Source organism: Dendrobates tinctorius, unplaced genomic scaffold (genome assembly GCF_039654945.1).
Source record: "Dendrobates tinctorius isolate UK_male_01 unplaced genomic scaffold, ASM3965494v1 ptg000033l, whole genome shotgun sequence".
Lineage (NCBI taxonomy): Eukaryota > Metazoa > Chordata > Amphibia > Anura > Dendrobatidae > Dendrobates > Dendrobates tinctorius.
Window position 1 is genome coordinate 19,232,002 of NW_027361701.1, and position 26,429 is coordinate 19,258,430.

Sequence of the window (26,429 nt, forward strand, 5' to 3'; positions counted from 1 at the left end):
AGTTATCCATTCTGAAGTCTTGCTGCCTAAACATGTGGTTCACCCTGTTCCTGTCAATGGTAACAAAACTCAATCAGGCTTCCTATTTATGGATTGCAATTTGTTTAACCCTTCAGACCCCACCACAACCATTGCAACTAAAATAGATGACTCTATTAATGGGGAAAACAGCGATGTAAGAGATCATACGGACCTGTCAGATTCTAGCTACGATTCGCACCTTGAACCAGACGCAGCTTTTAGTACACAAGATCTAGAAAGTGTCCATTCAGAGGATTTTGTGGAAATGTCAGATTTTTCTAAGGGGGAAATGACTCTCTTAATGATTCAGACTCTGATAAATCATTTTTGCAGTCTCAGTCAACATGCTCTACTACTTCAGGGGGACCTAAGATTTTAAAGAAATCTGTAAGAAACCAAGAGGGTCTTCCTATGGGATCGGGGAAACATCCCTTTGATTTTTCCTTACTCGACAATTTATACGCTACTGAAAATTCTCCTTCTCAAAGTTTTATAGTGGACAGTTGTAAGGCTCTTTTAATATTGGTGAACATTAAAGAGGAGGCCATATTACCTAGGGGATTGGGAGAAGCTCGGTATATGTTCGAAACCAATGTAAAAATACCGGAACTCCAGCCAATTGATAATGCATTGGCCTCAGAAAGTTTTATTAAAAAGCTTTTTAAGGAGACACTTTCCCTTATAATTAAAGGTACCAATTCAAAAACTATAAAAGTCCCTGATATTCCTAAAAATATCTTAAAATCAGTGGATAATATGCATAAAGAAAACGAGATCCCCCTTTCTAATAATGATAAAAATTTATATGAGATTTCAGATTCTTTGAGGAAAATTCAGAAAGACATTGTCGCTCTAAAAAATAGTCTGGTTAATTATGAAGACTTCAAAAGAAAAAATAACTTAAAAATAAGAGGAATCCCAGAGTCGATTCATGTCTATCGTTTGAAGGATTACATTTCCTCTATGGTCCAGAATTTACTACCTAAAACTAGAGGGGAAAATCTGATTGAAAAGGCCTACAGAATCCACAGACCAAGCTCCCTTCCAATTGATATTGACAGAGACGTAATTGTGTCTTTTAATTCTACTTGGGTGAGAAATTACCTCTTATTTTTGATTAGAGATTCCAAAAATCTTCCATCCCCATATGGCAATATAACTTTTTTCAAGGACTTATCTAAAGCCACACTGCAAAGAAGAAAATCTTTTCAACATACCACACGAGAACTTTTAGGCTAAGTGCACACATAGCAGAAAATTTCTACTCAAAAACCTGACTCCCTTCCCAGAAACCGCATCTTTTTTGTCTTCGCGTCTTTTGCGCGTTTTCAAAACGCATTGAACAAGCCAAAAACGCGGAAAAATCTGCGAAATTAATGAGCATACTGCGTTTTTTACCGAGATACGTTTTTTTCGTGGTAAAAAACGCATCAATGTGCACAAAAAGTGCAAAATGCATAGAAATGAATGGGAAGCATCTTTTTCACGTGGATTTTTTGGCAAATCCGTGGGAAAAACCTCGAAAATAAACCGCTGTGTGTGAACACAGCCTTACAAGCCGGGACAACCTACTACTGGACTCCGGCTTCAACCCTTCATGTCAAATTTGCATCAAAATTGATTTCCATTTCTACTCCGGAAGAGGGAACTGACTTTTTGCTCCGTGCAGGAATATCATCTTCAGCAGCCTCCCGTGGACTCTCTCCTTGGCCGTCATGTGATAATTTTCCTACATGATACATCTGAACTGTACTATTTACTGTATTATTTGCTTTAATGGCATCATGCTCCTGGATTACAATTACTAGTGTATTTGCTTTATACTATTTAGCCTGAATATTATGGTCAGAATATTCAATCCACTTTAAATGGTCACTATATGAACCAGACTTTTTCCCTCCACCAGGTCTTAGGGTTACCTAGAGGTTGACCCGGACGCGACAGGTTCATATGTGTTTCATTAATCAAAATGTACCTTTGTAGGCCTACTTTACTGTTCCTAATAATCTTTTTGCTTTTAGGTGCTGAAATGTTAAGCTATTTCAATATCTGTATAAATAGAAGTATATGTTGCCTGTCTCTCCCCTATCTTTATAGGGGTTTCTTTTATTTTCCCTTTCTTTTCCTAGTTATACTCCACTCCCCATATCTCAACCTTCCCTCCCTACTCCCCCCCCCCCTTCCCCTTGTCTTTCCACCCAATTAAAATATTTAAAACCCTAATAAAACTATTTGAAAAACAAAAACAAACAAGGAAAAAAAAACAAAACAAACAGCACAAACACATACATAATGGTATTACAATAGGAAAGCACAAGAGATTCTGCTTTTCTATACAGAAGATTATGCTGCCACATCATTATGAAAAGTGAAAGAATATGATTCATTACCCCAGTGCTATAACTGGCAAAACAAACCTAACTCAATACTTACTGCTGCATCAAAACTTTGAGTGAATTCTTTAAATTCAGACAGGGTTTCTCCTAAATGTACATCGGGATGGGTTGTGTTAAGCAATATGCTTACAATTGCTTGTGTTGCACAGGCATTATTTATCACCTAGTTGGAAGGAAGATACAATAATTATAGATATAATTGTAATAGTTTAAAAATATGGAACAATAACACAAAACAATAATACAAACTCAAAGTAATATTTTAACCCCTTAAGCCCCAAGGGTGGTTTGCACGTTAATGACAGGGCCATTTTTTACAATTCTGACCACTGTCCCTTTATGAGGTAATAACTCTGAAACGCTTAAATGGATCCTGGTGATTCTGACATTGTTTTCTCGTGACATATTGTACTTCATGTTAGTGGTAAAATTTCATTCAAATAACTTGCGTTTATTTGTGAAAAATAAATTCGAAATTTCCAAATTTGAATTTTTATGCCCTGAAATCACAGAGATACGGCACACAAAAAACTGAATAAGTAACATTTGCCACATGTTTACTTTACGTCAGCACAATTTTGGAACCAAAATTTTTTTTTGTTAGGAAATTATAAGGGTTGAAAGTTGACCAGCGATTTCTCATTTTTGCAACACAATTTTATTTTTACGGACCACATCACATTTGAAGCCACTTTGAGGGGTCTATATGACAGAAAATCCCCAAAAGTGACACCATTCTAAAAACTGCACCCCTTAAGGTGTTCAAAACCACATTCAAAAAGTTTATTAACCCTTTAGGTGCGTCACAGGAATTTTTTGAATATTTTTTTTTTTAAAAAAAAAGAACATTTAACTTTTTTTCACAAAAAAAATACTTCAGGTTCAATTTTTTACCAAGGGTAACAGGAGAAATTGGACTGCAAAATTTATTGTGCAATTTCTCCTGAGTACGCTGATACCTGATATGGGGGGGGAACCACTGTTTGAACGCATGGCTGAGCTCAGAAGAGAAGGAGCGCCGTTTGACTTTTTCAATGCAAAATTGGCTGGAATTCTGATCGGACGACATGTCAAGTTTGGAGAGCCCCTGATGTACCTAAACAGTGGAAACCCCCCCCCCCCCCCAAGTGACCCCATTTGGGAAACTAGACCCCCCAAAGAACTTATCTAGATATGTGGTGAGAACTTTGAACCCACAAGGGCTTCACAGAAGTTTATAACGTACAGCGGTACAATTAAAAAATCATATTTTTTCCACAAAAATGATCTTTTCACCCCCAATTTTTATTTTCCCAAGGGTAACAGGACCCTAAAAGTTATTGTGCAATTTGTCTTGAGTACGCTGATACCCCACATGTGGGGGTAAACCACTATTTGGGCGCATGGCAGAGCTCGGAAGGGAAGCAGCGCCATTTGATGTTTTTGGCTGGAATTGAGATCGGACACCATGTCGCGATTGAAAAACCCCTGATGTACCAAAACTTTGGAAAGCCCCCACAAATGACACCATTTTGGAATCTAGACCCTTAAGGAACTTATCTAGATGTGTGGTGAGCCCTTTGAACCCCCAAGGGCTTCATAGAAGTTTATAACGCCCTGGAGTGAAAATAAAAAAATCATATTTTTTCCACAAACGATCTTTTAGTCCCCAATTTTTTTTATTTTCCCAAGGGTAACAGGAGAAATTGGACCCCAAAAGTTGCTGTCTAATTTGTTCTGAGTACGCTGACACCCCATATGTGGGAGAAAACTACTGTATGGGCACACGTCGGGTTTCGGAAGGGAAGTAGTGACGTTTTGGAATGCAGACTTTGATGGAAAGGTCTGCGGGTGTCATGTGCGTTTGGAGAGCCCCTGATGTACCTAAACTATTAAAACTCCCCACAAGTGACCCCATTTTGGAAACTAGACCCCCGACGGAACTTATCTAGATGTGTGGTGAGCACTTTGAACCCCCAAGTGCTTCGCAGAAGTTTATAACGCCCGGGTGTGAAAATAAAAAGATCATTTTTTTCCACAAAAATGATATTTTTGCCCCCAATTTTTTATTTTCCTAAGGGTAACAGGAGAAATTGGACCCCAAAAGTTGTTTTGCAATTTGTCGTGAGTAGGCTGATACCCCATATGTGGGGGTAAAACACTGTTTGGGCGCATGGCAGAGCTTGGAAGGGAAGGACCACCATTTGACTTTTTCAACTCAGAATTGGCTGGAATTGAGATCAGACGCCATGTTGCATTTGGAGAGCACCCGATGTGCCCAAACAGTGGAAACCCGCAATTCTAACTCCAACCCTAACCCCAACACACCCCTAACCCTAATCTCAGCCCTAACCCTAATGGGAAAATGGAAATAACTACATTTTCTTTTAATTTTATTATTTTTCCCTAACTAAGGGGGTGATAAAGGGGGGTTTGATTTACTACTTATGGTGGTTTTTATGTTTGGCAGCTGTCGCACGCTAAAAGACGCTTTATATTGTAAAAATAGTTTTTGCATCACCACATATTGAGAGCTATAATTTTTCCGTATTTTGACCCACCGAGTCATGTGAGGTCTTATTTTTTGCGGGACGAGTTGACATTTTTATTGGTACCATTTTCGGGCACGTGACATTTTTTGATCGCTTTTTATTCTGATTCTTGGGACGCAGAATGAACAAAAACCAGCGTTTCATGAATTTCTTTTGGGGGGGTGCGTTTACACCGTTCTGCGTGCGAAAAAATTGATCAAGCGGCTTTATTCTTCGGGTCAGTACGGTTACAGCGATACCTCATTTAGGTCTTTTTTTTATGTTTTGTCGGTTTTATGCAATGAAAACTATTTTATATAAAAAATAATTATTTTTGCATCGCTTTATTCTGTGAGCTATAACTTCTTTATTTTTTCGCTGATGATGCTGTATGGCGGCTCGTTTTTTGCGGGACCAGATGACGTTTTCAGCGGTACCATGGATATTTATATGCGTCTTTTTGATCGCGCGTTATTTCACTTTTTGTTCGGCAGTATGATAATAAAATCATTTTTTGATTCATTTTTTATTTTTATTTTTTAAGGGGTTCGCTAAAGGGCTTAACTAATGGGACAGTTTAATAGGGCAGGTCGTTACGGACGCGGCAATACCAAAAATGTGTACTTTTTTTTTTTTATTTCCAAAAAATGAATTTATTGGGGGAATATTTTTTTTTTCTAATTTATTTGGCGATTTTTTTAAAATTATTTTAACACTTTTTTTTTTTTTTTTTTTTAACTTTATTACATTGTCCCAGGTGGGACATCACTGTCCTGTGACAGATCGCTGATCTGTCACATCACAGATCAGCGATCTGTCACAGGCACTGCACAGGATTTCCTCATGCCTGCGCTTTGCAGGCACTGGGGAAGCCGGCTCCCTGCAGGCCCCCGAAGGTCCCCGTCGCCATCTTGGATTCGGGGGCCTGCAGGGAAGGAGCCCCCCGCAGCCACGCTGCACATTGCGCTGCCGTGGGGGGCTCAGGGAAGCACGGAGGGAGCCCCCTCCCTGCCGATGCTTCCCTTTAACCCCCGGTACACCGCGATCGTGTTTGATCGCGGTGTGCAAGGGGTTAATGTGTCGGGGTGGTCCGTGACCGCCCTGACACATTGTGCCGGGTGTCAGCTGTGATAATCAGCTGACACCCGGCCGCAATCAGCGGCGCTCACCACGTGGGCGTCACTGATCGCTATGACGTACTATCCCGTCCCTGGGAATTAAGTCCCAGGGCACATGGACGGGATAGTACGCCTCATGGCAGAAAGGAGTTAAAGAGTACATAACAGAACCATTAGCCAAGTTCGCACAAAGAAAATATATACATACTGTGCCACTGAGCATTTGAGTGATCCAAGACATGAATAAAGGAAACTCAATGCACACACAGCAGCAGCCTGTCATCCACCACAAAGAGGGAGAAGAGGAAAACACATCACCTACTCATAGATTGCTCCTATTGGTCTTTAGGCTATTCTAAATTTGCATAGAACACCTCATCAGCTTATGTGATAGATCAACTTTACATAAGGAACCTCTTCCTTATGTGTTTTACTGTATTTGATCATTGGAGATTATATATATATATATATATATATATATATATATTATATATTATATATAGAAATATGAGGAAATTGGGATCCAGCAAAAGGCTGAAAGTTCACCAGATTTGTAAAAACTTCTTCTTTATTAATCCATTATATCATAAAAAGTATGAGGAACTCCAATCAATTAGTAGCATTCCAGCAAGGGACTGCATGTTTCAGCACTATGTGCCTTCCTCACGGTCCATCTCAAGTGGGGTACCACAGGGCTCTGTCCTGGGCCCTGTATTGTTCAACATCTTTATCAACAATTTAGATGAAGGAATTGAGGATAAAGTGATTAAATTTGCTGATGACACAAAGCTAGGAGGGATAGCTAATACTAGAGAAGAGAGAGAGAGGATTCAAAAAGATATAAATAAACTGGAGAAGTGGGCAGCAACTAACAGGGAAAAATGCAAAGTACTACATCTGGGTAATAAAAATGAGAAAAGCATATACAGAATGGGAGGAATAGGCCTAAGCAACAGCACATGTGAAAAAGATTTGGGCATACTAATAGATCACAGACTGAATATGAGTCAACAGTGTGATGCAGCAGCAAAAAAGGCAAATGCAATTCTAGGATGTATTAACAGAAGCATACAGTCTAGATCACGTGAAGTCATTATTTCCCTCTACTCCTCTTTGGTCAGACCTCATCTGGAATATTGTGTCCAGTTTTGGGCACCACATTTTAAAAAAGACATCAACAAACTGGAGCAAGTTCAGAAAAGAGCAACCAGAATGGTGACCGGTCTGCAAACCCTGTCTTATGAGGAAAGGTTGCAGGATTTGGGATTGTTTAGTTTGCAAAAGCAAAGACTGAGAGGAGACTTAATAGCTGTCTACATTGTAGAAAGATCAACTTTATTCTCATTTGCACAAGGAAAGACTAGAAGCAATGGGATGAAACTGAATGGGAGGAGACACAGATTAGATATTAGAAAAAACTTTTTGACAGTTAGACTGATCAATGAGTGGAACAAGCTGCCACGAGAAGTGGTGAGTTCTCCTTCAATGGAAGTCTTCAAACAGAGGCTGGACAGACATCTGACTGGGATGATTTAGCGAATCCTGATTTGAGCAGGGGGTTGGACCAGATGGCCCAGGAGGTCCCTTCCAACTCTACGATTCTGTGTATGTGTATGTATTGGCATCTGCACCGTCGTAGCTACAGCCACAAAATTTGGCACAGTCACACGTCTGGACCCCGAGAGCGTCATAGGCTATGTTGTGAGGCGAAATTTTAATCCCGCGCGTTCCAATTCACCAAACAATTTTGCCCCTATCTACATAATGGGGGAAAAGTGAAAGTTAAAGTGTTGGAGGCAAATTAACAGCTGCCAGATGTGAACAAGGGGGACTTAAAGAATGAGAGCGATGGCGCCAAAGAGTATATACCGTACAGTTGCTAAGGTGGGGCCCTGACATGGGATACTCACCACACACGGGGATATGAACACACACACACAAAATGCGCCACACACTACCACATGCTTCTACACATATACCACCCTCAGCACACATTTCACCATACATACACCAGCCTCGCCACTTAATAGTCGAAACACAAAAGTCGCCACTCAAAACTCGCCACGCTGTCCCAGAGCGGTTTAAAAGATGAAAAATGAGCTTTGATTGGTTGCCATCAGCAACAGTTTTCTTTGTAGACAGTTGTGGTAACTGAGGCCTATTATTCTTATCATTTCTATGGTGTTATCATCCTTCTGTAAAGCTGGAAATAAAGACTACAAAGCAATAAGCACTCTGTCAGTGATTGACATATGCTGAAATCACCCCAAAAAATTGGACATAATACACAGCAATTAGTGAAATTTAAAACATAACTTTTACTAATCTATAATATAAGAGATAGGAACAACATGTGTGTCACCAAAATTCATTAAAGAAATAGTCGATCAAGTAAAGATACCTGATAATACAGCAAAAAATCAGGCCCTAAAACGACCAATACAAGGATTTTTGTTACCTTAATACAACTAGACAACAAACTATAGGAAATGGCGACCTATTAATTCATTTTACACGCCATGACCAAAACCTTCACATATAAATGCAGATGTTAAAAGCCCATAATACTGGCCATACACATTATATATTCTTAATCTTTTCAAGGCTGCAGTTATCCTGATTGCTTGTGCACCTTTTTCTACCAAACTTTCCATTAATAACCTTGGATACATCACTCTGAACAGCCAGCTTCTTTAGTAATGACGTTTTGTGGCTTACCCTCCTTGTGGAGTGTGTCAATGACTTGCTTTCTGGACATCTGTCAAGTCAGCAATTTTCCCCATGATTGTGGAGCCTACTGAAACAGACTAAAGGTACTGTCAAACTTAGCGATGCACCAGCAATTCCGACCAGCGATATAACGCGGTCAGGATCGCTGGTACATCGCTAAGTGGTCGCTAGTGAGCTGCCACACAGGCAGATCTCACCAGCGACATCGCAGGGGTCGGGGGTCGCTACTTACCTGTCAAACGAGGCGATCCTGACGTCCTCCCGCCCGCGTCTACGCGTCGCTCGTCGTCACAGCAGGAAGCAGAGCAGGAAGCTGCTGACGACGAGAAAAGGGCCTGTCACACTAAGCGATATTGCTAGCAATATCGCTATAACGTCACTGGTTTTTGTGACGTTATAGCGATATCGCTGTCTGATACTTACCTCCGACCGCTCCCCCACTGGTTATCGCTGATCGTGCGAGAACGTCCTGGACCGTTTCTCGTCGTCAGCTTCCTGTTGGGCTTCCTGCTGTGACGTCGAGCAACGCGTGGACGCGGGCGGGAGGACGTCAGGATCGCCTCGTCTGACAGGTAAGTAGCGACCCCCAACCCCTGCGATGTCGCTGGTGAGATCTGCCCGTGTGGCAGCTCACTAGCGACCACTTAGTGATGTACCAGCGATCCTGACCGCGTCATATCGCTGGTCGGGATCGCTGGTACATCGCTAAGTGTGACAGTACCTTAACGGTCCAGGACGTTCTCGCGCGATCAGCGATAACCAGCGGGGGAGCGGTCGGAGGTAAATATCAGACATAGCGATATCGCTATAACGTCACAAAAAACAGTGACGTTATAGCGATATTGCTAGCGATATCGCTTGGTGTGACAGGCCCTTTAGGGAACTTTTTAAACGCTTAGGAAGCCTTTGCAGGTGTTGTTTTTGTTTATTATTCTAATTTACTGAGATAATTACTTTTGGGTTTTCATTGACTAAGCCATAATCATCAAGATTAACAGAAATAAACACTTGAAATAGATCACTGTTTGTAATCAGGGCTGTGGAATTGGAGTCTGGGTCCATTTTGGTGGAGTTGATATAAAAAGGACCGACTCCGACCCCTAAAATATATAATAAATTGGGTACAGTAGTTCAATGCAGTTTGCTGGGAATATTTTTTTCATAAGAATTTGGGAAAGTTATGAAAATGTCCTATAAATGTCTGTCCTATTCCTGATCTAAGGTCTAGACTTTTAGCTGAGATGAATCTATGCTGCAGTTTATGTTCATGATAAGTAGTGAAGCTCCTACTCTACGGATAACGCCTCTTTCACACTTCAGTTTTTTACAATCAGTCACAATCCGCCAGGTTTTGAAAAAAACGGATCCTCAATTTTCTTTTGAGGATCCGTTTTTTTTCCCCATTGACTTCCATTACTGGCGGATTGTGACGGATTGCCGTCCGTCGCATCCGTTTTTTTTTGCGGATCCGCCAAAAGTTGCTATCCGTCACCATCCTCAAAGATTTCAAAACGGAGCTTGCAACGTTTTTTTTTTCTAGCGGATCCTCCAGACACTAATTTAACCCGAGATTCTCTTTCTCTCTCTCTCCTTTTCCCGGCCAGCGTTTCCTTTAAATTTCCTCATTTTCAGGATCCGTCTGAAAACGGATCCTGTGCCATCCGTTCACATCAGTTGAGAACGGATCCGCTTGTCTGCCTTTTTGGCGGATTTGAACTGATGCAAAAAAACTGAAGTGTGAAAGAGGCCTAAGGGGAAAAATAAACACACGGAAGGAAAGCCTGCATTTGTCTCAGAACTTCTGGAGTGAACAGGAAAGCAGGATTAAGGCAAGTACTTCTTAAAGCATATCTAAACTTTCAATAAACTGCATAAATCAATAGTCCAGAATATGTTGTCTCTGTGCTTCATGTTTTAGTTTGATTTTCCTCTTAGCTCATGTTTGGAGAAACTAGCTGCTCTGATGACTTATATACACTATACATAGAAAAATACACACAACTCCAAAAATTAATGGAGAAAAAAGGATGACTGAAGCAAAAAATACAAAAATATTTTTATTGTAAAATTTTTTTTCAGGACTGGACCAAGGGAATACAGTGGACGTGGTGTACATGGACTTTTCAAAAGCTTTTGATACGGTGCCACACAAAAGCTTGATACATAAAATGAGAACAATGGGGATAGAGGAAAATATGTGTAGGTGGGTTAAGAGCTGGCTCAGGGATAGGAAACAAAGGGTGGTTATTAATGGAGCACACTCGGACTGGGTCACGGTTAGCAGTGGGGTACCACAGGGGTCAGTTTTGGGCCCGTTTCTTTTTAACATATTTATTAATGACCTTGTAGGGGACATAAAGAGTAGAATTTCAATATTTGCAGATGACACTAAACTCTGCAGGGTAATCAATACAGAGGAGGACAATTTTATATTACAGGAGGATTTATATAAACTAGAAGCTTGGGCTGATAAATGGCAAATGAGCTTTAATGGGGATAAATGTAAGGTCATGCATTTGGGTAGAATGAATAAGATGTATAATTATGTGCTTAATTGTAAAACATTGGGCAAAACTGTCACTGAAAAAGACCTGGGTGTATGAGTGGACAACAAACTCTCATTTAGTGGCCAGTGTCAGGCAGCTGCTGCAAAGGCAAATAAAATAATGGGATGCATTAAAAGAGGCATAGATGCTCATGAGAACATAATTTTACCTCTATATAAGTCACTAGTGCGACCACACTTAGAATACTGTGTACAGTTCTGGTCTCCGGTGTATAAGAAAGACATAGCTGAACTGGAGCGGGTGCAGAGAAGAGCGACCAAGGTTATTAGGGAACTAGGGGGTCTGCAATACCAAGACAGGTTATTACACTTGGGGTTATTTAGTTTGGAGAATCGAAGGCTTAGGGGTGATCTTATTACAATATATAAATATATGCGGGGACAATACCAAGACCTTTCTAATGATCTTTTTACTCTTAGACCTGTGATGGGGACAAGGGGGCATCCTCTACGTCTGGAGGAAAGAAGGTTTAAGCATACTCACAGACGCGGATTCTTTACTGTAAGAGCAGTGAGACTATGGAACTCTCTGCCATATGATGTTGTAATGAGTGATTCCCTACTAAAATTTAAGAAGGGACTGGATGCCTTTCTTGAAAAGTATAATATTACAGGATATATACACTAGTTTCCACAATATTGCGTTGATCCAGGGAGCTAGTCGATTGCCGTATGTGGAGTCGGGAAGGAATTTTTTTCCCCAATGTGAAGCTTACTGTTTGCCACATGGGTTTTTTTTGCCTTCCTCTGGATCAACATGTTAGGGCAGGTTAGGACAGGATATGGGTTGAACTAGATGGACTTAAAGTCTCCCTTCAACCTTAATAACCATGTTACTATGTTACTACATATCCATAAGAATCATATCAAGAAATGAAAACCACAATTCAAAGGACACGGATCAAGGGAAATGTAGTAAATGCAATGGTTATTTTCACACAAAGAAATGGTAAAATATATACATATATATTATTTTATGACCTACAGTAATAATTGGCATGCCCAAATGTCTGCAAAAATAAGGAGGTCATAAATGTATATACCAAACCCTACAAGAAATGTTCAAGCAATACTGTTATAAAATTATTATAAAGTGCTAAGTGCATAAATGGGGTTAATCTTGTGCAAAAAAAAAAAAAAAAGAAAAAAAAGAAAAACAATTTTTGCAAAAAAATCCCATGTATATAAAACTGATGATAAATCCCACACTAAATTGAAATCCTTGTGAGGCGATTCCAAAAGCGAGCCTAAAGAGCAATAATACACACAATGCTCTCTAAATGGTCATATGTATGCAAGTAATATATTAAAGAAAAAACATGGAAAAAATGCAAAAAGCTGCAGCAAACTGCAATGGTAGTAAGAAATCCCTGTGAGGTGATTTCACAAACATGCCTAAAGTACAATAGTACATGTAATGCGCTCTAAACAAACACAAGTGTGCATGATAATCTACTGTGAAAATGCAGAGACAGACAAATGCAGCAACAGCAATCGCAATTAAGTTTGTATACCTGATATGTAGCGTAATGACCGTCCCACCAGAGCAGTGTCCTCACCCTGACAGCGCCGTTTCACTTAATGCTTCCTCAATGGGGGCGTAACCTGGTTTTTCATGGTCCCTTATATACAAGATCCTGAATGGTTGTAGCAGTTCATTGGTGGGGGGCAGTGATCGGCGCTTCTACACTGCTATCACCTCCGCCCAAAGGTAAAAAAAAATGACTTCCGGTTACCACGCTGGAACGCAAGCTGGAGCGCAAGAGAACCAAATGCGCAGGACCCGAAGTCAGGGCGGACTGAGAGCATAGAAGCGCACATCCGTTCAATGATGTGCGATGTGCAAATGGTGGCAATTGTGTGAACAAAGCCAGATATTATAAAGCTAAAAAAAGCCATAGAATGTTATGTGTATACAAATATAAATAAGTTATGATTATCATACCAGTAAATATACACTATAAGTGTATAAGTGCACACATACCAATCATATGTGAATAATGGGTATTAAATATTAACCCCTTAATGACCGCCAATACGTCTTTTAACTGACCTGAGATATAAGAGAATAGCCTCTCCATACAGGTGACAATTTAGCAGGCATCAGTTGTACACTATAGCTGACAACTTGCTGTATCAGCCACGATCAGTGTTGTCATTGTCCATATATGTGGTCTATGTTTAACCCCTTAGATGCTGCTGTCAATGAGTATATCATATAAATGTGGCTTCTCCCTCTTTATTCCCATCGACACCCTGAGATCATGATTGTGTGGTCCTGATATTTGCCATGGCAATTCATCAGCAAAAAATGGCCTTAGAGTCTGCCGGCTCTAGCGGCCTGTTCAGAATTCAATGACATTTAGGTGGTATGAACGTTTTCATTCCTATCTTGCCACTTTGTATTAATTCCTGAACAGCACCTGAAGGGTTAATAAGTTACCTACCGCAGTTTTCAGTATGTCAGGGGTGCGGTTTTTAAAATTGTATCACTTTTGTGGGTTTTCAATATATAAGACCCCCAAAGTCACTTCAAACCTGAAGAGGTCCCTTAAAAAAACAATTTTGTAAGTTTCCATGAAAAAAATGAAAAACTGCTGCTACATTCTTAAACCTCCTAAAATGCTAACAAAATAAAATAGCATTTTACAAATGGTGCTGATGTAAAGCAGACATGTGGGAAATGTTATTTATTAAAGTTTTTGTGTGGTATGACTATATGGATTAAAGGGATAATCAAAGTTTGAAAATTGCTAATTTTTTTACATTTTTGGCAAATTTCTGATATTTTTTTTACAAATGAACATAAAATATATCAACCTAAATTTACCATTATCATAAAGTACAATGTGTCACGAAAAAACATTCTCAAAATCACAGGAATTTGTAGAAGTGTTCCAGAGTTATCGCCACATAAAGGGACACTGGTCAGAATTTAAAAATTTGGCTGTCACTAAGGGGTTAAGCAGTAAGACATCATATAGAATATTAATAAAAAAAAAAAAAAAGATTATATATAAATAAAAAATAGTGCACACATATAGTACAATAAAATAAAGTGACAGGTGACAAAGGTGAGAGCCTTCCACGGTGTAAGGCTGTGTTCACACACAGTGGTTTTTTTCGCGTTTTTCCCGCGGATTTGCCAAAAAAGTCGCTCAAAAAATGCTTCAAAGAAGCTTCCCATTCATTAATGCATTTTGCACTTTTCGGGCATATTGATGCGTTTTTTTTTTCCGCAAAAAAATGCTTTGCGGTAAGAAACGCAGCATGCTCATTAATTTCACGGAAAATTCAGCATTTCTAGGTATTTTCTAATAGTCTAATACTCACTCGACTCTCCCCTCTCCAGTCTATCCTTAATGCAGCAGCCAGGGTTGTCCATCTGGCTAATCGTTACTCAGACGCGTCCGCTCTTCGCCAGTCGTTACACTGGCTGCCAATTCATTACAGGGTACAATTCAAAGTACTTGTTCTCACCCACAAAGCTCTCCACAGTGCGGCACCCCCTTACATCTCCTCCCTCATTTCTGTCTATCGGCCTAACCGACCGCTGCGCTCTGCAAATGACTTTCGACTAACCTCTGCCCTAATCCGTACCTCCCACTCCCGACTCCAAGACTTCTCCCGTGCTGCGCCAATCCTCTGGAATGCTCTACCCCAAGATATTAGGATCATCCACAATTTGCATAGTTTTAGGCGCTCGCTCAAAACGCATTTGTTCAGAGCGGCCTATCACATTCAGTAATCAAAGTCATGTTATGTTTGTGTGTGTGTAGCCCATTCACTATCTCCATCTAACCAACCCCCACCCCCTGAAGATGGCTGGACCGTCATTGTAAATACATCATTGTAAATACAAACCTATGCTTTGTATCTCCCCCACCTCATTGTAGATTGTAAGCTCCACAAGCAGGGTCGTCTTATTTCGCTTTAATTATTGTATTGTTAACGTTGTTACTTATGACTGTTGTGTTTGAAACTGTTCAACTGTAAAGCGCTGCGGAATATGTTGGCGCTATATAAATAAAGATTATTATTATTATTATTATTATTATTAATAATAGTCTGGGGATTCGCGGAAAAAATCGCGGTAAAAACGCGTGGAAAAAAGCGCGCGTTTTCTAGGAAGGAGTCCGGTTTTTATGCAGAAATTTTCTGCATACATGTGCACATACCCTAGTAGGTAGAAATGATCACATAAAGTAGTCCAAAAATACTCAGAAAATCAACAGTATTTTCAAAGCCAGATTTCTATGGTAAGGCGAGACCAACCATCACAAAACAGGAAACTCTCAGATATGGAAACTAAAACATAAAGATGAAGAGTAAAGATTTATAATAAACTGTGTTTTTATGTAACGATAAAAGAAAAAATTTTAAAAACAGGAAGTTAAAAACAAATGGCGTGAACATACAAAAGGAGGTAACGCGCGATTATATGCACGTATGATGTCGGTGTGGATATGAAACGGCCACCTGTGATACACAACAATTGTGACCCCAGTCGACTTCCCTGATGAGACTTAACGAAACGCTTAGGGAGAAAGGGTTATCGTGTTCACCACTTATGGGGATGGTAACATGCCTGAGCGTCACCTTGCTAATTTGGTGAGACCGTTCTTTATTTTACACATGTCACTAGTCCTGTGTCATAATAATAATGCCTTCAGCAGAAATAGGAGGCATGATGGAATTATGAGGGTATATGCATAAATGTGAAATATAATACCCAGAATGAGGGAACACATTTTGATATGCTTAATAGAAAACCTCAAAGGTGACACACAGAAAAGGACCATGATGTCATGATTATTGGTGCATTATATTATGTTACTATGACTAGAGCCTGCAGTAAACATAGAAACTGAGGCTATGTGGAAAAGCTGGTTTAGGCATTCTGTTGGGGCAGTATTTTGGGTATAATCTGCCTAACTAGACTATGATATACACTGGATGATGAGGTGAATATATATACAGTATATGCCAAGTCTATATATGGATTAGCGGGTATCCTAATGATATTTGGTTATTCATTCTCATTAGAGAATAATTCTATAAGCCGTGTGGGCAAGTTGCAATATCCAGTGCTAAGGCACAGTGGTGATTTCGGATATTATATGTGTATACCTTGTGCCTTAGAGGGGCCTGGCATTACAGGATCAATGTACAACATCCAAATAAGAGCGATATGAATAAAAGGATGTAACAGAATTGATGATTAATGCTGGAGTCACCAGCTTCTCCTCTCTCTCTAATTGTTTGTTTGTTGTTCACCTGAGCACCTTGCACTTTTTCAGATTTTATACTGTCGTAATAAAAATTATATTTTAAGATTATTCCTATCCATTGGCTGCCAAAATAATTTAAGAGGAGTGGATATACTAGTGCTATTCGTACCATTGGATAAGACACTATTTGTGCTCCTTTCGTTCCTACAGTATAAATCATTGAATATCGAAAATTGACTTCTAATCCGTTGTCTAATTTTCATGCTGAATTAATCTGCATTTTGGAGAGGGCTTTTGAGGAACACATTATTCCTAAAGGTGTCATTGATTATGTCAGAAAACTAAATCCACGCCTTCCTACCTTTTATTTGTTGCCAAAATTGCATAAGGATGCATTTGAACCACCAGGAAGACCTATTGTTTCTGGGAATGGTGGATTGGGTTTAACTATAGGTCACATCATTGACCATTTTCTCAAGCCACTTGTTCACACTTTACCCTCAAATAGTCAAGACACCTCGGCAGCTTTCAGACGAGTCAATCAAGTTCAATTGGAGGAGGGCTCATGTATGGTCACGGCCGATGTGGAATCTTTATATTCCTCCATTCGACATGAAGACGGTCTGAGAGCTGTGGCCTTGTTTGTTTCTGAGTGATCTGGAAAACTCAGCCCAATTAATCTTTGAATTACTTTGTTTTGTTTTGGAACACAATGTGTTCATTTTTGACAAAAAATTGTTTTTGCAAATGCAGGGTACAGCGATGGGGGCCCACTTGTGCCCAGTCTTACACAAATCTTTTCTTAGGAGCCTGGGAGAGAGAAATTTTCATGAATAATCCTCCTGAAGATATTGATTTGATTCAAGATTGGATCCGTTTCTTTGATGACGTTTGGTTTGTTTGGTCGGGTACACCTGATAAACTAAACAGTTTGATGTACCGTCTCAATGAGAATTCGTTGAACATTAAACTAACATATAAATATGGCAGGAAATTAGATTTTTTAGATTTACAAATTTCAACACTCCCGAATGGTATTACCACTGATGTGTTTCGAAAATCAACTGCGACTAATATTCTTTTGCACACATCTTCGTCACATCACAAATCTACCATTAATGGGATTCCAATTGGTCAATTTATGAGGATGGATAAAATCTGTCCAGAAGAAAAGAACTTTCTTGACCAAGCCTCTGATCTTTCAAGGCGCTTTGAGGATATAGCCAAAGACAAATCAAGAAAGGTTTCAAAAAAGCTTTTGATAAGTCTCGAGAAGATTTGCTATATGGAGGTTGCAAAATAGTTAATGACAATGAGGATAGACAACCTGTTAGGTTTACAACAAGTTTTAATAAAAAATGGGATGACCTATCCCGCATTGTCAAAAAAACATTGGAATGTACTTAAGATCGACCCTGTTTTGAATAAAATTCTACCAAAACATCCCTCCATTGTAGCAAGATGGTCTGATAATCTAAGAGATCTTTTGGTCCGTAGCCATTTTGATGCCTTTACCCGTAAATCTACCAACTCCTTGAAAGGGTTTTTTCCTTGTGGTATGTGTAAGGCATGTGGGAATTTAGTCAAAAGCAAACATTTCCATAATTTTGATGGCACCAGAGAATATGAAATCCGGAAAGCCTTGAATTGCGCTTTAAAAGGTGTCATATACCACGCTGAATGTCCCTGCAATAAAATCTATATAGCGTTAACCACTAGAGAACTAAAAGTCCGTACCAGAGAGCATGTACGTGATATTGAAAAATCAAGCTCAGTTGAAGACATTCGTTCATTATAAACCCTTCCTAGACATTTTAGAATGGCCCATAAATGGTAATCCCATGGGTCTTAAAATCAAAGCCATTGATCAAATCTCTCTAGGTGTCAGGGGTGGCGATCTAGGAAGGGCTCTAGCGCAATTGGAATGTAAATGGATTTACAGGTTAGGCGCCTAATCATCTCAAGGACTAAATGAAAATTTGGGCTTGTTGAACTATTTTATGTGATCATTTCTACCTTTTACGCCGTGGAAGGCTCTCACCTTTGACACCTGTCACTTTATTTTATTGTACTCTATGTACTTGTGTGCACCAATTATAAATATATTTTATATATATATATATATATATATATATATATATATATATATATATATATATCTCCATCCATCCAACAATGTAGACCAGCTCACTCCTGTGAACCACCTGGGACCTCAGCTGACCTGGTTAACTCCGTTGTGCCCGGATCTGGATGTAGGAGTCCATCCATACAAATGTGAACAACGACAGGGCAAAGTGCAGCAATAACGTGAGCAATCCAGGATGCTGTTAAAAAATTATTTTCTCTTACTTTTTATTAATAAATCCATTAAAATACAATGGTCCAAACAGTTCAAAACAGCAATAACGCAGAAAAGTAGTGCGGATAGGACTACGCGTTTCAGCGGTAAGACCCGCCTTCTTCACGGTCCAGAATCTGATCTGCTTTCCAAACATGGAACCTTATATACAGTGGGGAAAAAAAGTATTTAGTCAGTCAGCAATAGTGCAAGTTCCACCACTTAAAAAGATGAGAGGCGTCTGTAATTTACATCATAGGTAGACCTCAACTATGGGAGACAAACTGAGAAAAAAAAATCCAGAAAATCACATTGTCTGTTTTTTTTTTCATTTTATTTGCATATTATGGTGGAAAATAAGTATTTGGTCAGAAACAAAATTTCATCTCAATACTTTGTGATATATCCTTTGTTGGCAATGACAGAGGTCAAACGTTTTCTGTAAGTCTTCACAAGGTTGCCACACACTGTTGTTGGTATGTTGGCCCATTCCTCCATGCAGATCTCCTCTAGAGCAGTGATGTTTTTGGCTTTTCACTTGGCAACACGGACTTTCAACTCCCTCCAAAGGTTTTCTATAGGGTTGAGATCTGGAGACTGGCTAGGCCACTCCAGGACCTTGAAATGCTTCTTACGAAGCCACTCCTTCGTTGCCCTGGCGGTGTGCTTTGGATCATTGTCATGTTGAAAGACCCAGCCACGTTTCATCTTCAATGCCCTTGCTGATGGAAGGAGGTTTGCACTCAAAATCTCACGATACATGGCCCCATTCATTCTTTCATGTACCCGGATCAGTCGTCCTGGCCCCTTTGCAGAGAAACAGCCCCAAAGCATGATGTTTCCACCACCATGCTTTACAGTAGGTATGGTGTTTGATGGATGCAACTCAATATTCTTTTTCCTCCAAACACGACAAGTTGTGTTTCTACCAAACAGTTCCAGTTTGGTTTCATCAGACCATAGGACATTCTCCCAAAACTCCTCTGGATCATCCAAATGCTCTCTAGCAAACTTCAGACGGGCCCGGACATGTACAGGCTTAAGCAGTGGGACACGTCTGGCACTGCAGGATCTGAGTCCATGGTGGCGTAGTGTGTTACTTATGGTAGGCCTTGTTACATTGGTCCCAGCTCTCTGCAGTTCATTCACTAGGTCCCCCCGCGTGGTTCTGGGATTTTTGCTCACCGTTCTTGTGATCATTCTGACCCCACGGGGTGGGATTTTGCGTGGAGCACCAGATCGAGGGAGATTATCAGTGGTCTTGTATGTGTTCCATTTTCTAATTATTGCTCCCACAGTTGATTTCTTCACTCCAAGCTGGTTGGCTATTGCAGATTCAGTCTTCCCAGCCTGGTGCAGGGCTACAATTTTGTTTCTGGTGTCCTTTGACAGCTCTTTGGTCTTCACCATAGTGGAGTTTGAAGTCAGACTGTTTGAGGGTGTGCACAGGTGTCTTTTTATACTGATAACAAGTTTAAACAGGTGCCATTACTACAGGTAATGAGTGGAGGAAAGAGGAGACTCTTAAAGAAGAAGTTACAGGTCTGTGAGAGCCAGAAATCTTGATTGCTTGTTTCTGACCAAATACTTATTTTCCACCATAATATACAAATAAAATGAAAAAAAAAACAGACAATGTGATTTTCTGGATTTTTTTTCTCAGTTTGTCTCCCATAGTTGAGGTCTACCTATGATGTAAATTACAGACGCCTCTCATCTTTTTAAGTGGTGGAACTTGCACTATTGCTGACTGACTAAATACTTTTTTTCCCCACTGTACATCCCACTCCCATTAAGGTAATTATAGACATATGTGAGAGACTAAAAAACGTGTTATAAAAACAGATCAAACATATAAACTATCCACATATTGATCAGTATACAACATGCATAAGAATTATAAAGAAAGGATTCAACATATTGGAGAAAAATACATTAGGAATGTCCAATAACCTGACCATAAGATTTAAGTGGTACAAAAACATATAACAATAGTACTAACCAGTATTGTATAGTACAAATATATCAATAGTGCATAATGATATCCAGGCGGTTATTAAAGCCCTGTGGCATACGTGTCCCCAACTCAAATATCCACCTACTTTCTCTTGCAAGCACTTTTTTGTGAAAATCTCCACCCCTCAATGGTTTTTTTACATGCTCAATGCCCATAAAGGAGAAACCACGTAAATCTCCATTATGTTTTTTTGAAAAATGTCGGGATACTACTGATGCACCAACCATAGGCAGATTACTAGCGTCTGACAGGTGTTTGCAGATTCTAGTTTTAAGGGGATTCATCGTACAACCTACATATTGCATACGGCATATATTGCAATTAATTAAATACACTACATTCTCCGTATTACAGTTTATAAAAGAACAAACATTAAACTGTTTTTTATTGGAGATAGATGTAAATGTTTTAGATTTATTAGCAAAACCGCAGCACTTAGAAATATTGGCACCGCATTTAAAAAATCCTGTTGTTTTTAACCAATTGCTAGGGGAAATTTTATCCGGATCTTTAAACATGCTGGGTGATAATAGTGTAGCTAAAGTCGGGGCTCTTCTTGCTACAAAGGCAATATCATTATTTTCCACAATATTTTTCAAAACATCGTTTTGAGACAACAAAGGAAGATATTTTTTGATGATTTTAACAATAGAATTAAACTGAGGACTATAATTGGTACTGAAAACCACCCTAGATTTTTTAGAGTCAAACTGTCTTTTTTTCTCAGTAGATTCCAACAGCTTAACCCTATCCATGCCTGCTACCATTTTCTTGGCTCTCTCCAAAGACCAATTAGGATACCCCCTTTTTTTCAAATTATTACAAGTCATTTCAATTCCTTCCTCCAATTTGTCCCCAGATGTAGTATTCCTTTTTAATCTAATAAGCTCCCCCACAGGAATATTCTGAAAGACATGTTTGGGATGATTAGAGGAAGCCATTAAAATACTATTACATGCAATAGATTTTTTATAGGGAGATATCAGAACCCCATTATTGTCCAGATCTGCGGTCAGTTTCAAATCCAAGAAGTTAATTGATACCTCATGACCACTACTAGTAAATTTTAAGTTGAAATCATTCAAATCCAAATAGGAGAAAAAACTTTTTGCAGACGAGAGACTACCCCTCCAGACAAATATCAGATCATCAATAAATCTCCCCAGCCAAACAACATTATCCTTGTATGGGTTATCAATATTAAAGATATAATTTTCTTCCCACACAGACATAACCAGGTTAGCTAGGGAAGGTGAGAACTTAGCGCCCATGCTCACACCCTGTGTCTGGAGGAAATATCTCTCATCAAACATAAAATAGTTGTGGCTTAAAGGAAATTGAATTGAGGAAACAAACCGCTGGATGGAATCCTCATAATTACTGTATCTGGACAAATAATATGTGATGCATCGTATCGCGACGTGATGGGGGATGGAAGGATATAACCCGACCACATCGCAAGATAACCACACAATCAGATTGCCAGTAAAATTTTTCCATAATCTGTATTATACTTTTGGAATCTTTAAGATAATTGGTGTTAATGGCACTAAAGGTTGAAGATAAAATTCCACCCACTCCCCTAGTTTCTCACTGAATGATCCGATCCCAGACACAATGGGTCTGAGAGGGGGAGGAAAAACCTCTTTATGGAATTTAGGGAGTGAGTGGTATATTGGAACAATCGGTGTTTCACAAAAAATAAACTTTTTGATTCTGTCTGAGATAGCACCCATACTAATTCCAACCTGTAATAAATGTAATAATTCAGAATTAAATGAATTAGTCGGATTGGATGGCAATTCAATATAAGTGCTACTATTTTCTAAATCCAGCAAGTTCATTTTCTTATATAAACCAGCATTGAGAGCCACAATAGCGCCCCCCTTGTCTGCCTGGACAACAAGGAGATCGCCATTAGCCCTCAATTAATCAATTGCCCTATGTTCAGAAATACTCAGATTGAATTTAACCTCTTGATGTTCTACTTGATTATAAAGAGACACAAGCTCACTTTCAATTGTTTCCTGAAAAAAATCAAGGAAAGGAGGTCTCGATTTTACTGGGTAGAACATAGGATTACGAGTCTGAAACCTGTCATTTAGATTAACCCTATCCTCCAACTCTGTCTCCCCCTCTAGTTGTCTTAGATTAGAGACAGCTACCTGTTCACTAAAATGAATGCAATTATTACCAGATGGTATACTGACAGATGATGAATCATTATACTCATGAGTGTTGTCCTCATTATAATGAACTTTAAGGGTCAAATTACGTGCAAATCTATTAATGTCAACAATAGTATCAAATAAACTGAATTTTTTAACTGGAGAAAAACCTAGTCCTTTAGACAAGAGTCCAATCTGTGAGTCTGTCAAAATGTAACTGGAAAGATTTAATACAGGAATCTCCATTAACGACGCTTGCGAAATGTCATATGGAAACCTTTTGGACTTATGTTTCCTTCCTCCCCTCTTGCATATTCGTTTTTTGGCAAAGCGCCTTCTTGTTGAAAGTTCCTTTTTTGATGTTTTTTACCACCAGTCTGAACACTGGCTACTGAAGCAACTGAGGAGTCCGTTAATTCATCCGATGTTTCCCCAAAGGAGGTATCATAATTGGCCGTAGAATTAAAAGATACTTTAGGTTTATTATACCAGGACTTATGTTTTCTCAGAATAGAGGGAGGATTACTAGCCCAACTATATATTTTGTCATTCTTATAATCATCAAGATCTCTCTGAAATTTTCTTTTCTTTATAGCTATAATAGAATGCTCCCTTCTTTTTAAATTATTATACATGCGGTCCTGGAATTTAGTGATGGTATCTGAAGTCTCTAGATTTTTAACAGAATTTTTGATAAGCTCAATTTCGTTATTAATTTTAACAAGTTCCTTATCATCCTCCTCCTCTATAATCAATTTAATCAGTTTAAGTGAACACTCACTCAGAATAATGTCCCAGTTTTTTTGAAAGTCCGCTCCATAAGCAGTAGTAGATTGTTTTTTCAATCTGAGACCACGCGGTATCATTTTCCTCTCCAAATAACCATTAAGGGAGTTGTGGTCCCACCAGAGCTTTTGCTCCTTACGTAAGGATTGCTCCAATTTAGTCAATATGGAGTTAGTACTTTCAACAACAGGACAATTTTCATTTAAATCTTCCTGAAATATGCTGGCAAGCTTATTGAGACATACCGTATGGTCCTGTGTCTCTCTCGTGGAATCCTTAGAAGATAGCATGTTGTATTCAAATGACCAATAAAAATAAATCCTGCTGCAGTGAAAGGCTGATCCTTATGGGGAGAAGCACGGTCAAAGCTCCCAATAGCCACAGGGGACACGTATGCCACAGGGCTTTAATAACCGCCTGGATATCATTATGCACTATTGATATATTTGTACTATACAATACTGGTTAGTACTATTGTTATATGTTTTTGTACCACTTAAATCTTATGGTCAGGTTATTGGACATTCCTAATGTATTTTTCTCTAATATGTTGAATCCTTTCTTTATAATTCTTATGCATGTTGTATACTGATCAATATGTGGATAGTTTATATGTTTGATCTGTTTTTATAACACGTTTTTTAGTCTCTCACATATGTCTATAATTACCTTAATGGGAGTGGGATGTACTGTATATAAGGTTCCATGTTTGGAAAGCAGATCAGATTCTGGACCGTGAAGAAGGCGGGTTTTACCGCTGAAACGCGTAGGCCTATCCGCACTACTTTTCTGCGTTATTGCTGTTTTGAACTGTTTGGACCATTGTATTTTAATGGATTTATTAATAAAAAGTAAGAGAAAATAATTTTTTAACAGCATCCTGGATTGCTCACGTTATTGCTGGACTTTGCTCTGTCGTATATATATATATATATATATATATATATATATCACACACACACATACATACACACACACACTGTGGTGTAGTGACCACTATGTCCGCTGGGGGGCGCTGTGTGGGTGTACAGGCACATTCAGTGTGGTAACAGGAGCAGGGTCCTAAATGACCATTATGGGTCTCAAGGTGGGTGGCCTTGGGATGCAGGCTCCAGGGTGTGTTGATCAGCAGAGGTACTGCTGATATTTCTGCTACACTGTGTCAGGGAAGCCTGTGTGTGTCTATGTGCAATAGAACCTTTAGTGGTCATAGCCATGTGATCACCTGTGGGTGTGGTTACAGGGCTATGTAATTGAGGTGTTTGGCACATGTGGGAGTGTGTGAGGGAGTCTGTCAGAGTGTGGACAGACTTCCCTGTGTCCAGGTGGGACACTACAGAGAGTGGCCTGTGTGCTAAGGAAGGAGAAGCCTTCCTGTGTCTGCGGCTGAAGATAGAGCGCTGCTCGGGACATTGCCCTGGCCGGTATATTAGTTGTATATGGGGAGGACTACACCTCCCAGCATGTGCTGAAACTCCCGGTCCGAGTCTGAAGCTACGGACGTTTATGATCTTTTGGCCTAAGCTAGAGGCTATGTTGGTGATATGCGGAGTTATGGTTTATGAAGCAAATAAACCTCATGGACTTTGGGAAAACCTGCCTCATAATTGTCTCCCGCTGCACCTGAGCGAGTCACATCCCTACAATTGGTGGAGAATGCGGGCAGCGATTCCCAGAAGCACGTGTGGCAGTGCTGGCGATTCTGAGTCAGGAGAGCAGACGGTCTGACAACCGTGAGTAATACTGACTGAGGTCAGAGAAAGTGACTGTATGAATATTGGTGGGATACCTCTGAGCAGAAGAGGCGTCCAAGGACCTGTGTGGGCAACACAGGAGAGACGGACTGGTGTTCGTGTGGTACTGACCTGGGTCAAGGAGTAAAACGGTGACACGTGTGGCCAACACAGGTATCGGACAGGTGTTCGTGTGGAACTGACCTGGGTCAGTGAGGAAGACAGTGTACCTGGAGGGTTCAGTGAGGAAAGGTCCTGGAGGGTCAGCCCTGGGAGCAGAGTCGGATCCCAGGAGCACGTGGTGTGACCTTGGACCTGGTGAGGCGCGAGTGTTGGGCAGTCTCAGGCGGAGACAGATGTCCTGAAGAGCACCCACCGAGCCCCTGGACCTGGTGATGCCGGTGTGTGGGGAGACCCTGGGAGGAGGGTCGCTCCCTGAATTGCACCCGGTGCGCCCTGTGTGTTGGACGGTCTCAGGTGGAGACAGGAGCATCCTGAAGAGCACACTGACAGGACACGTGAGTTTTTTTTGGAGTTTTTCGTGCATGTGTTTTTTTTTCTGTTTTCCTCTGCAAAACCTGGAGGTGCTTGCTGTGGCTCAGTGGGGTCACGAAGGTCTCGCAGCACAAGGACCTGGTGTTTTCTTGTTGGGATCTGCCCTGGGAGCATTGGTAGCAGACGCTGTCTGTCTACACCATCCTGCTGCAGCTTTATGGAGTGTAACTAAGCGGATACAGTAGTTGTGGCTTTACACAACTATTAAGGGTGAGTACCCTTGTATTATTTCTTTGTACCTGTTATACCTGCACTGGTAA

At 40.0% G+C, this 26,429-nt stretch overlaps 1 protein-coding gene across 7 annotated transcripts in view; it reads right to left on the reverse strand.

Moving 5' to 3' along the window:
* The window catches only part of UCHL5 (ubiquitin C-terminal hydrolase L5), a 539,393-nt gene that overhangs the window by 420,072 nt on the left and 92,892 nt on the right, over positions 1-26,429 (reverse strand). For 6 of the 7 annotated variants that reach the window (XM_073573025.1, XM_073573020.1, XM_073573021.1 and 3 more), the window contains exon 4: positions 2,455-2,580. The exons of the other annotated variant lie outside the window; for it this stretch is intronic. In XM_073573025.1, the coding sequence (XP_073429126.1) occupies positions 2,455-2,580 (126 nt within the window). The remainder of the gene's footprint in view (positions 1-2,454; positions 2,581-26,429) is intronic. 7 annotated transcript variants of the gene reach the window in all.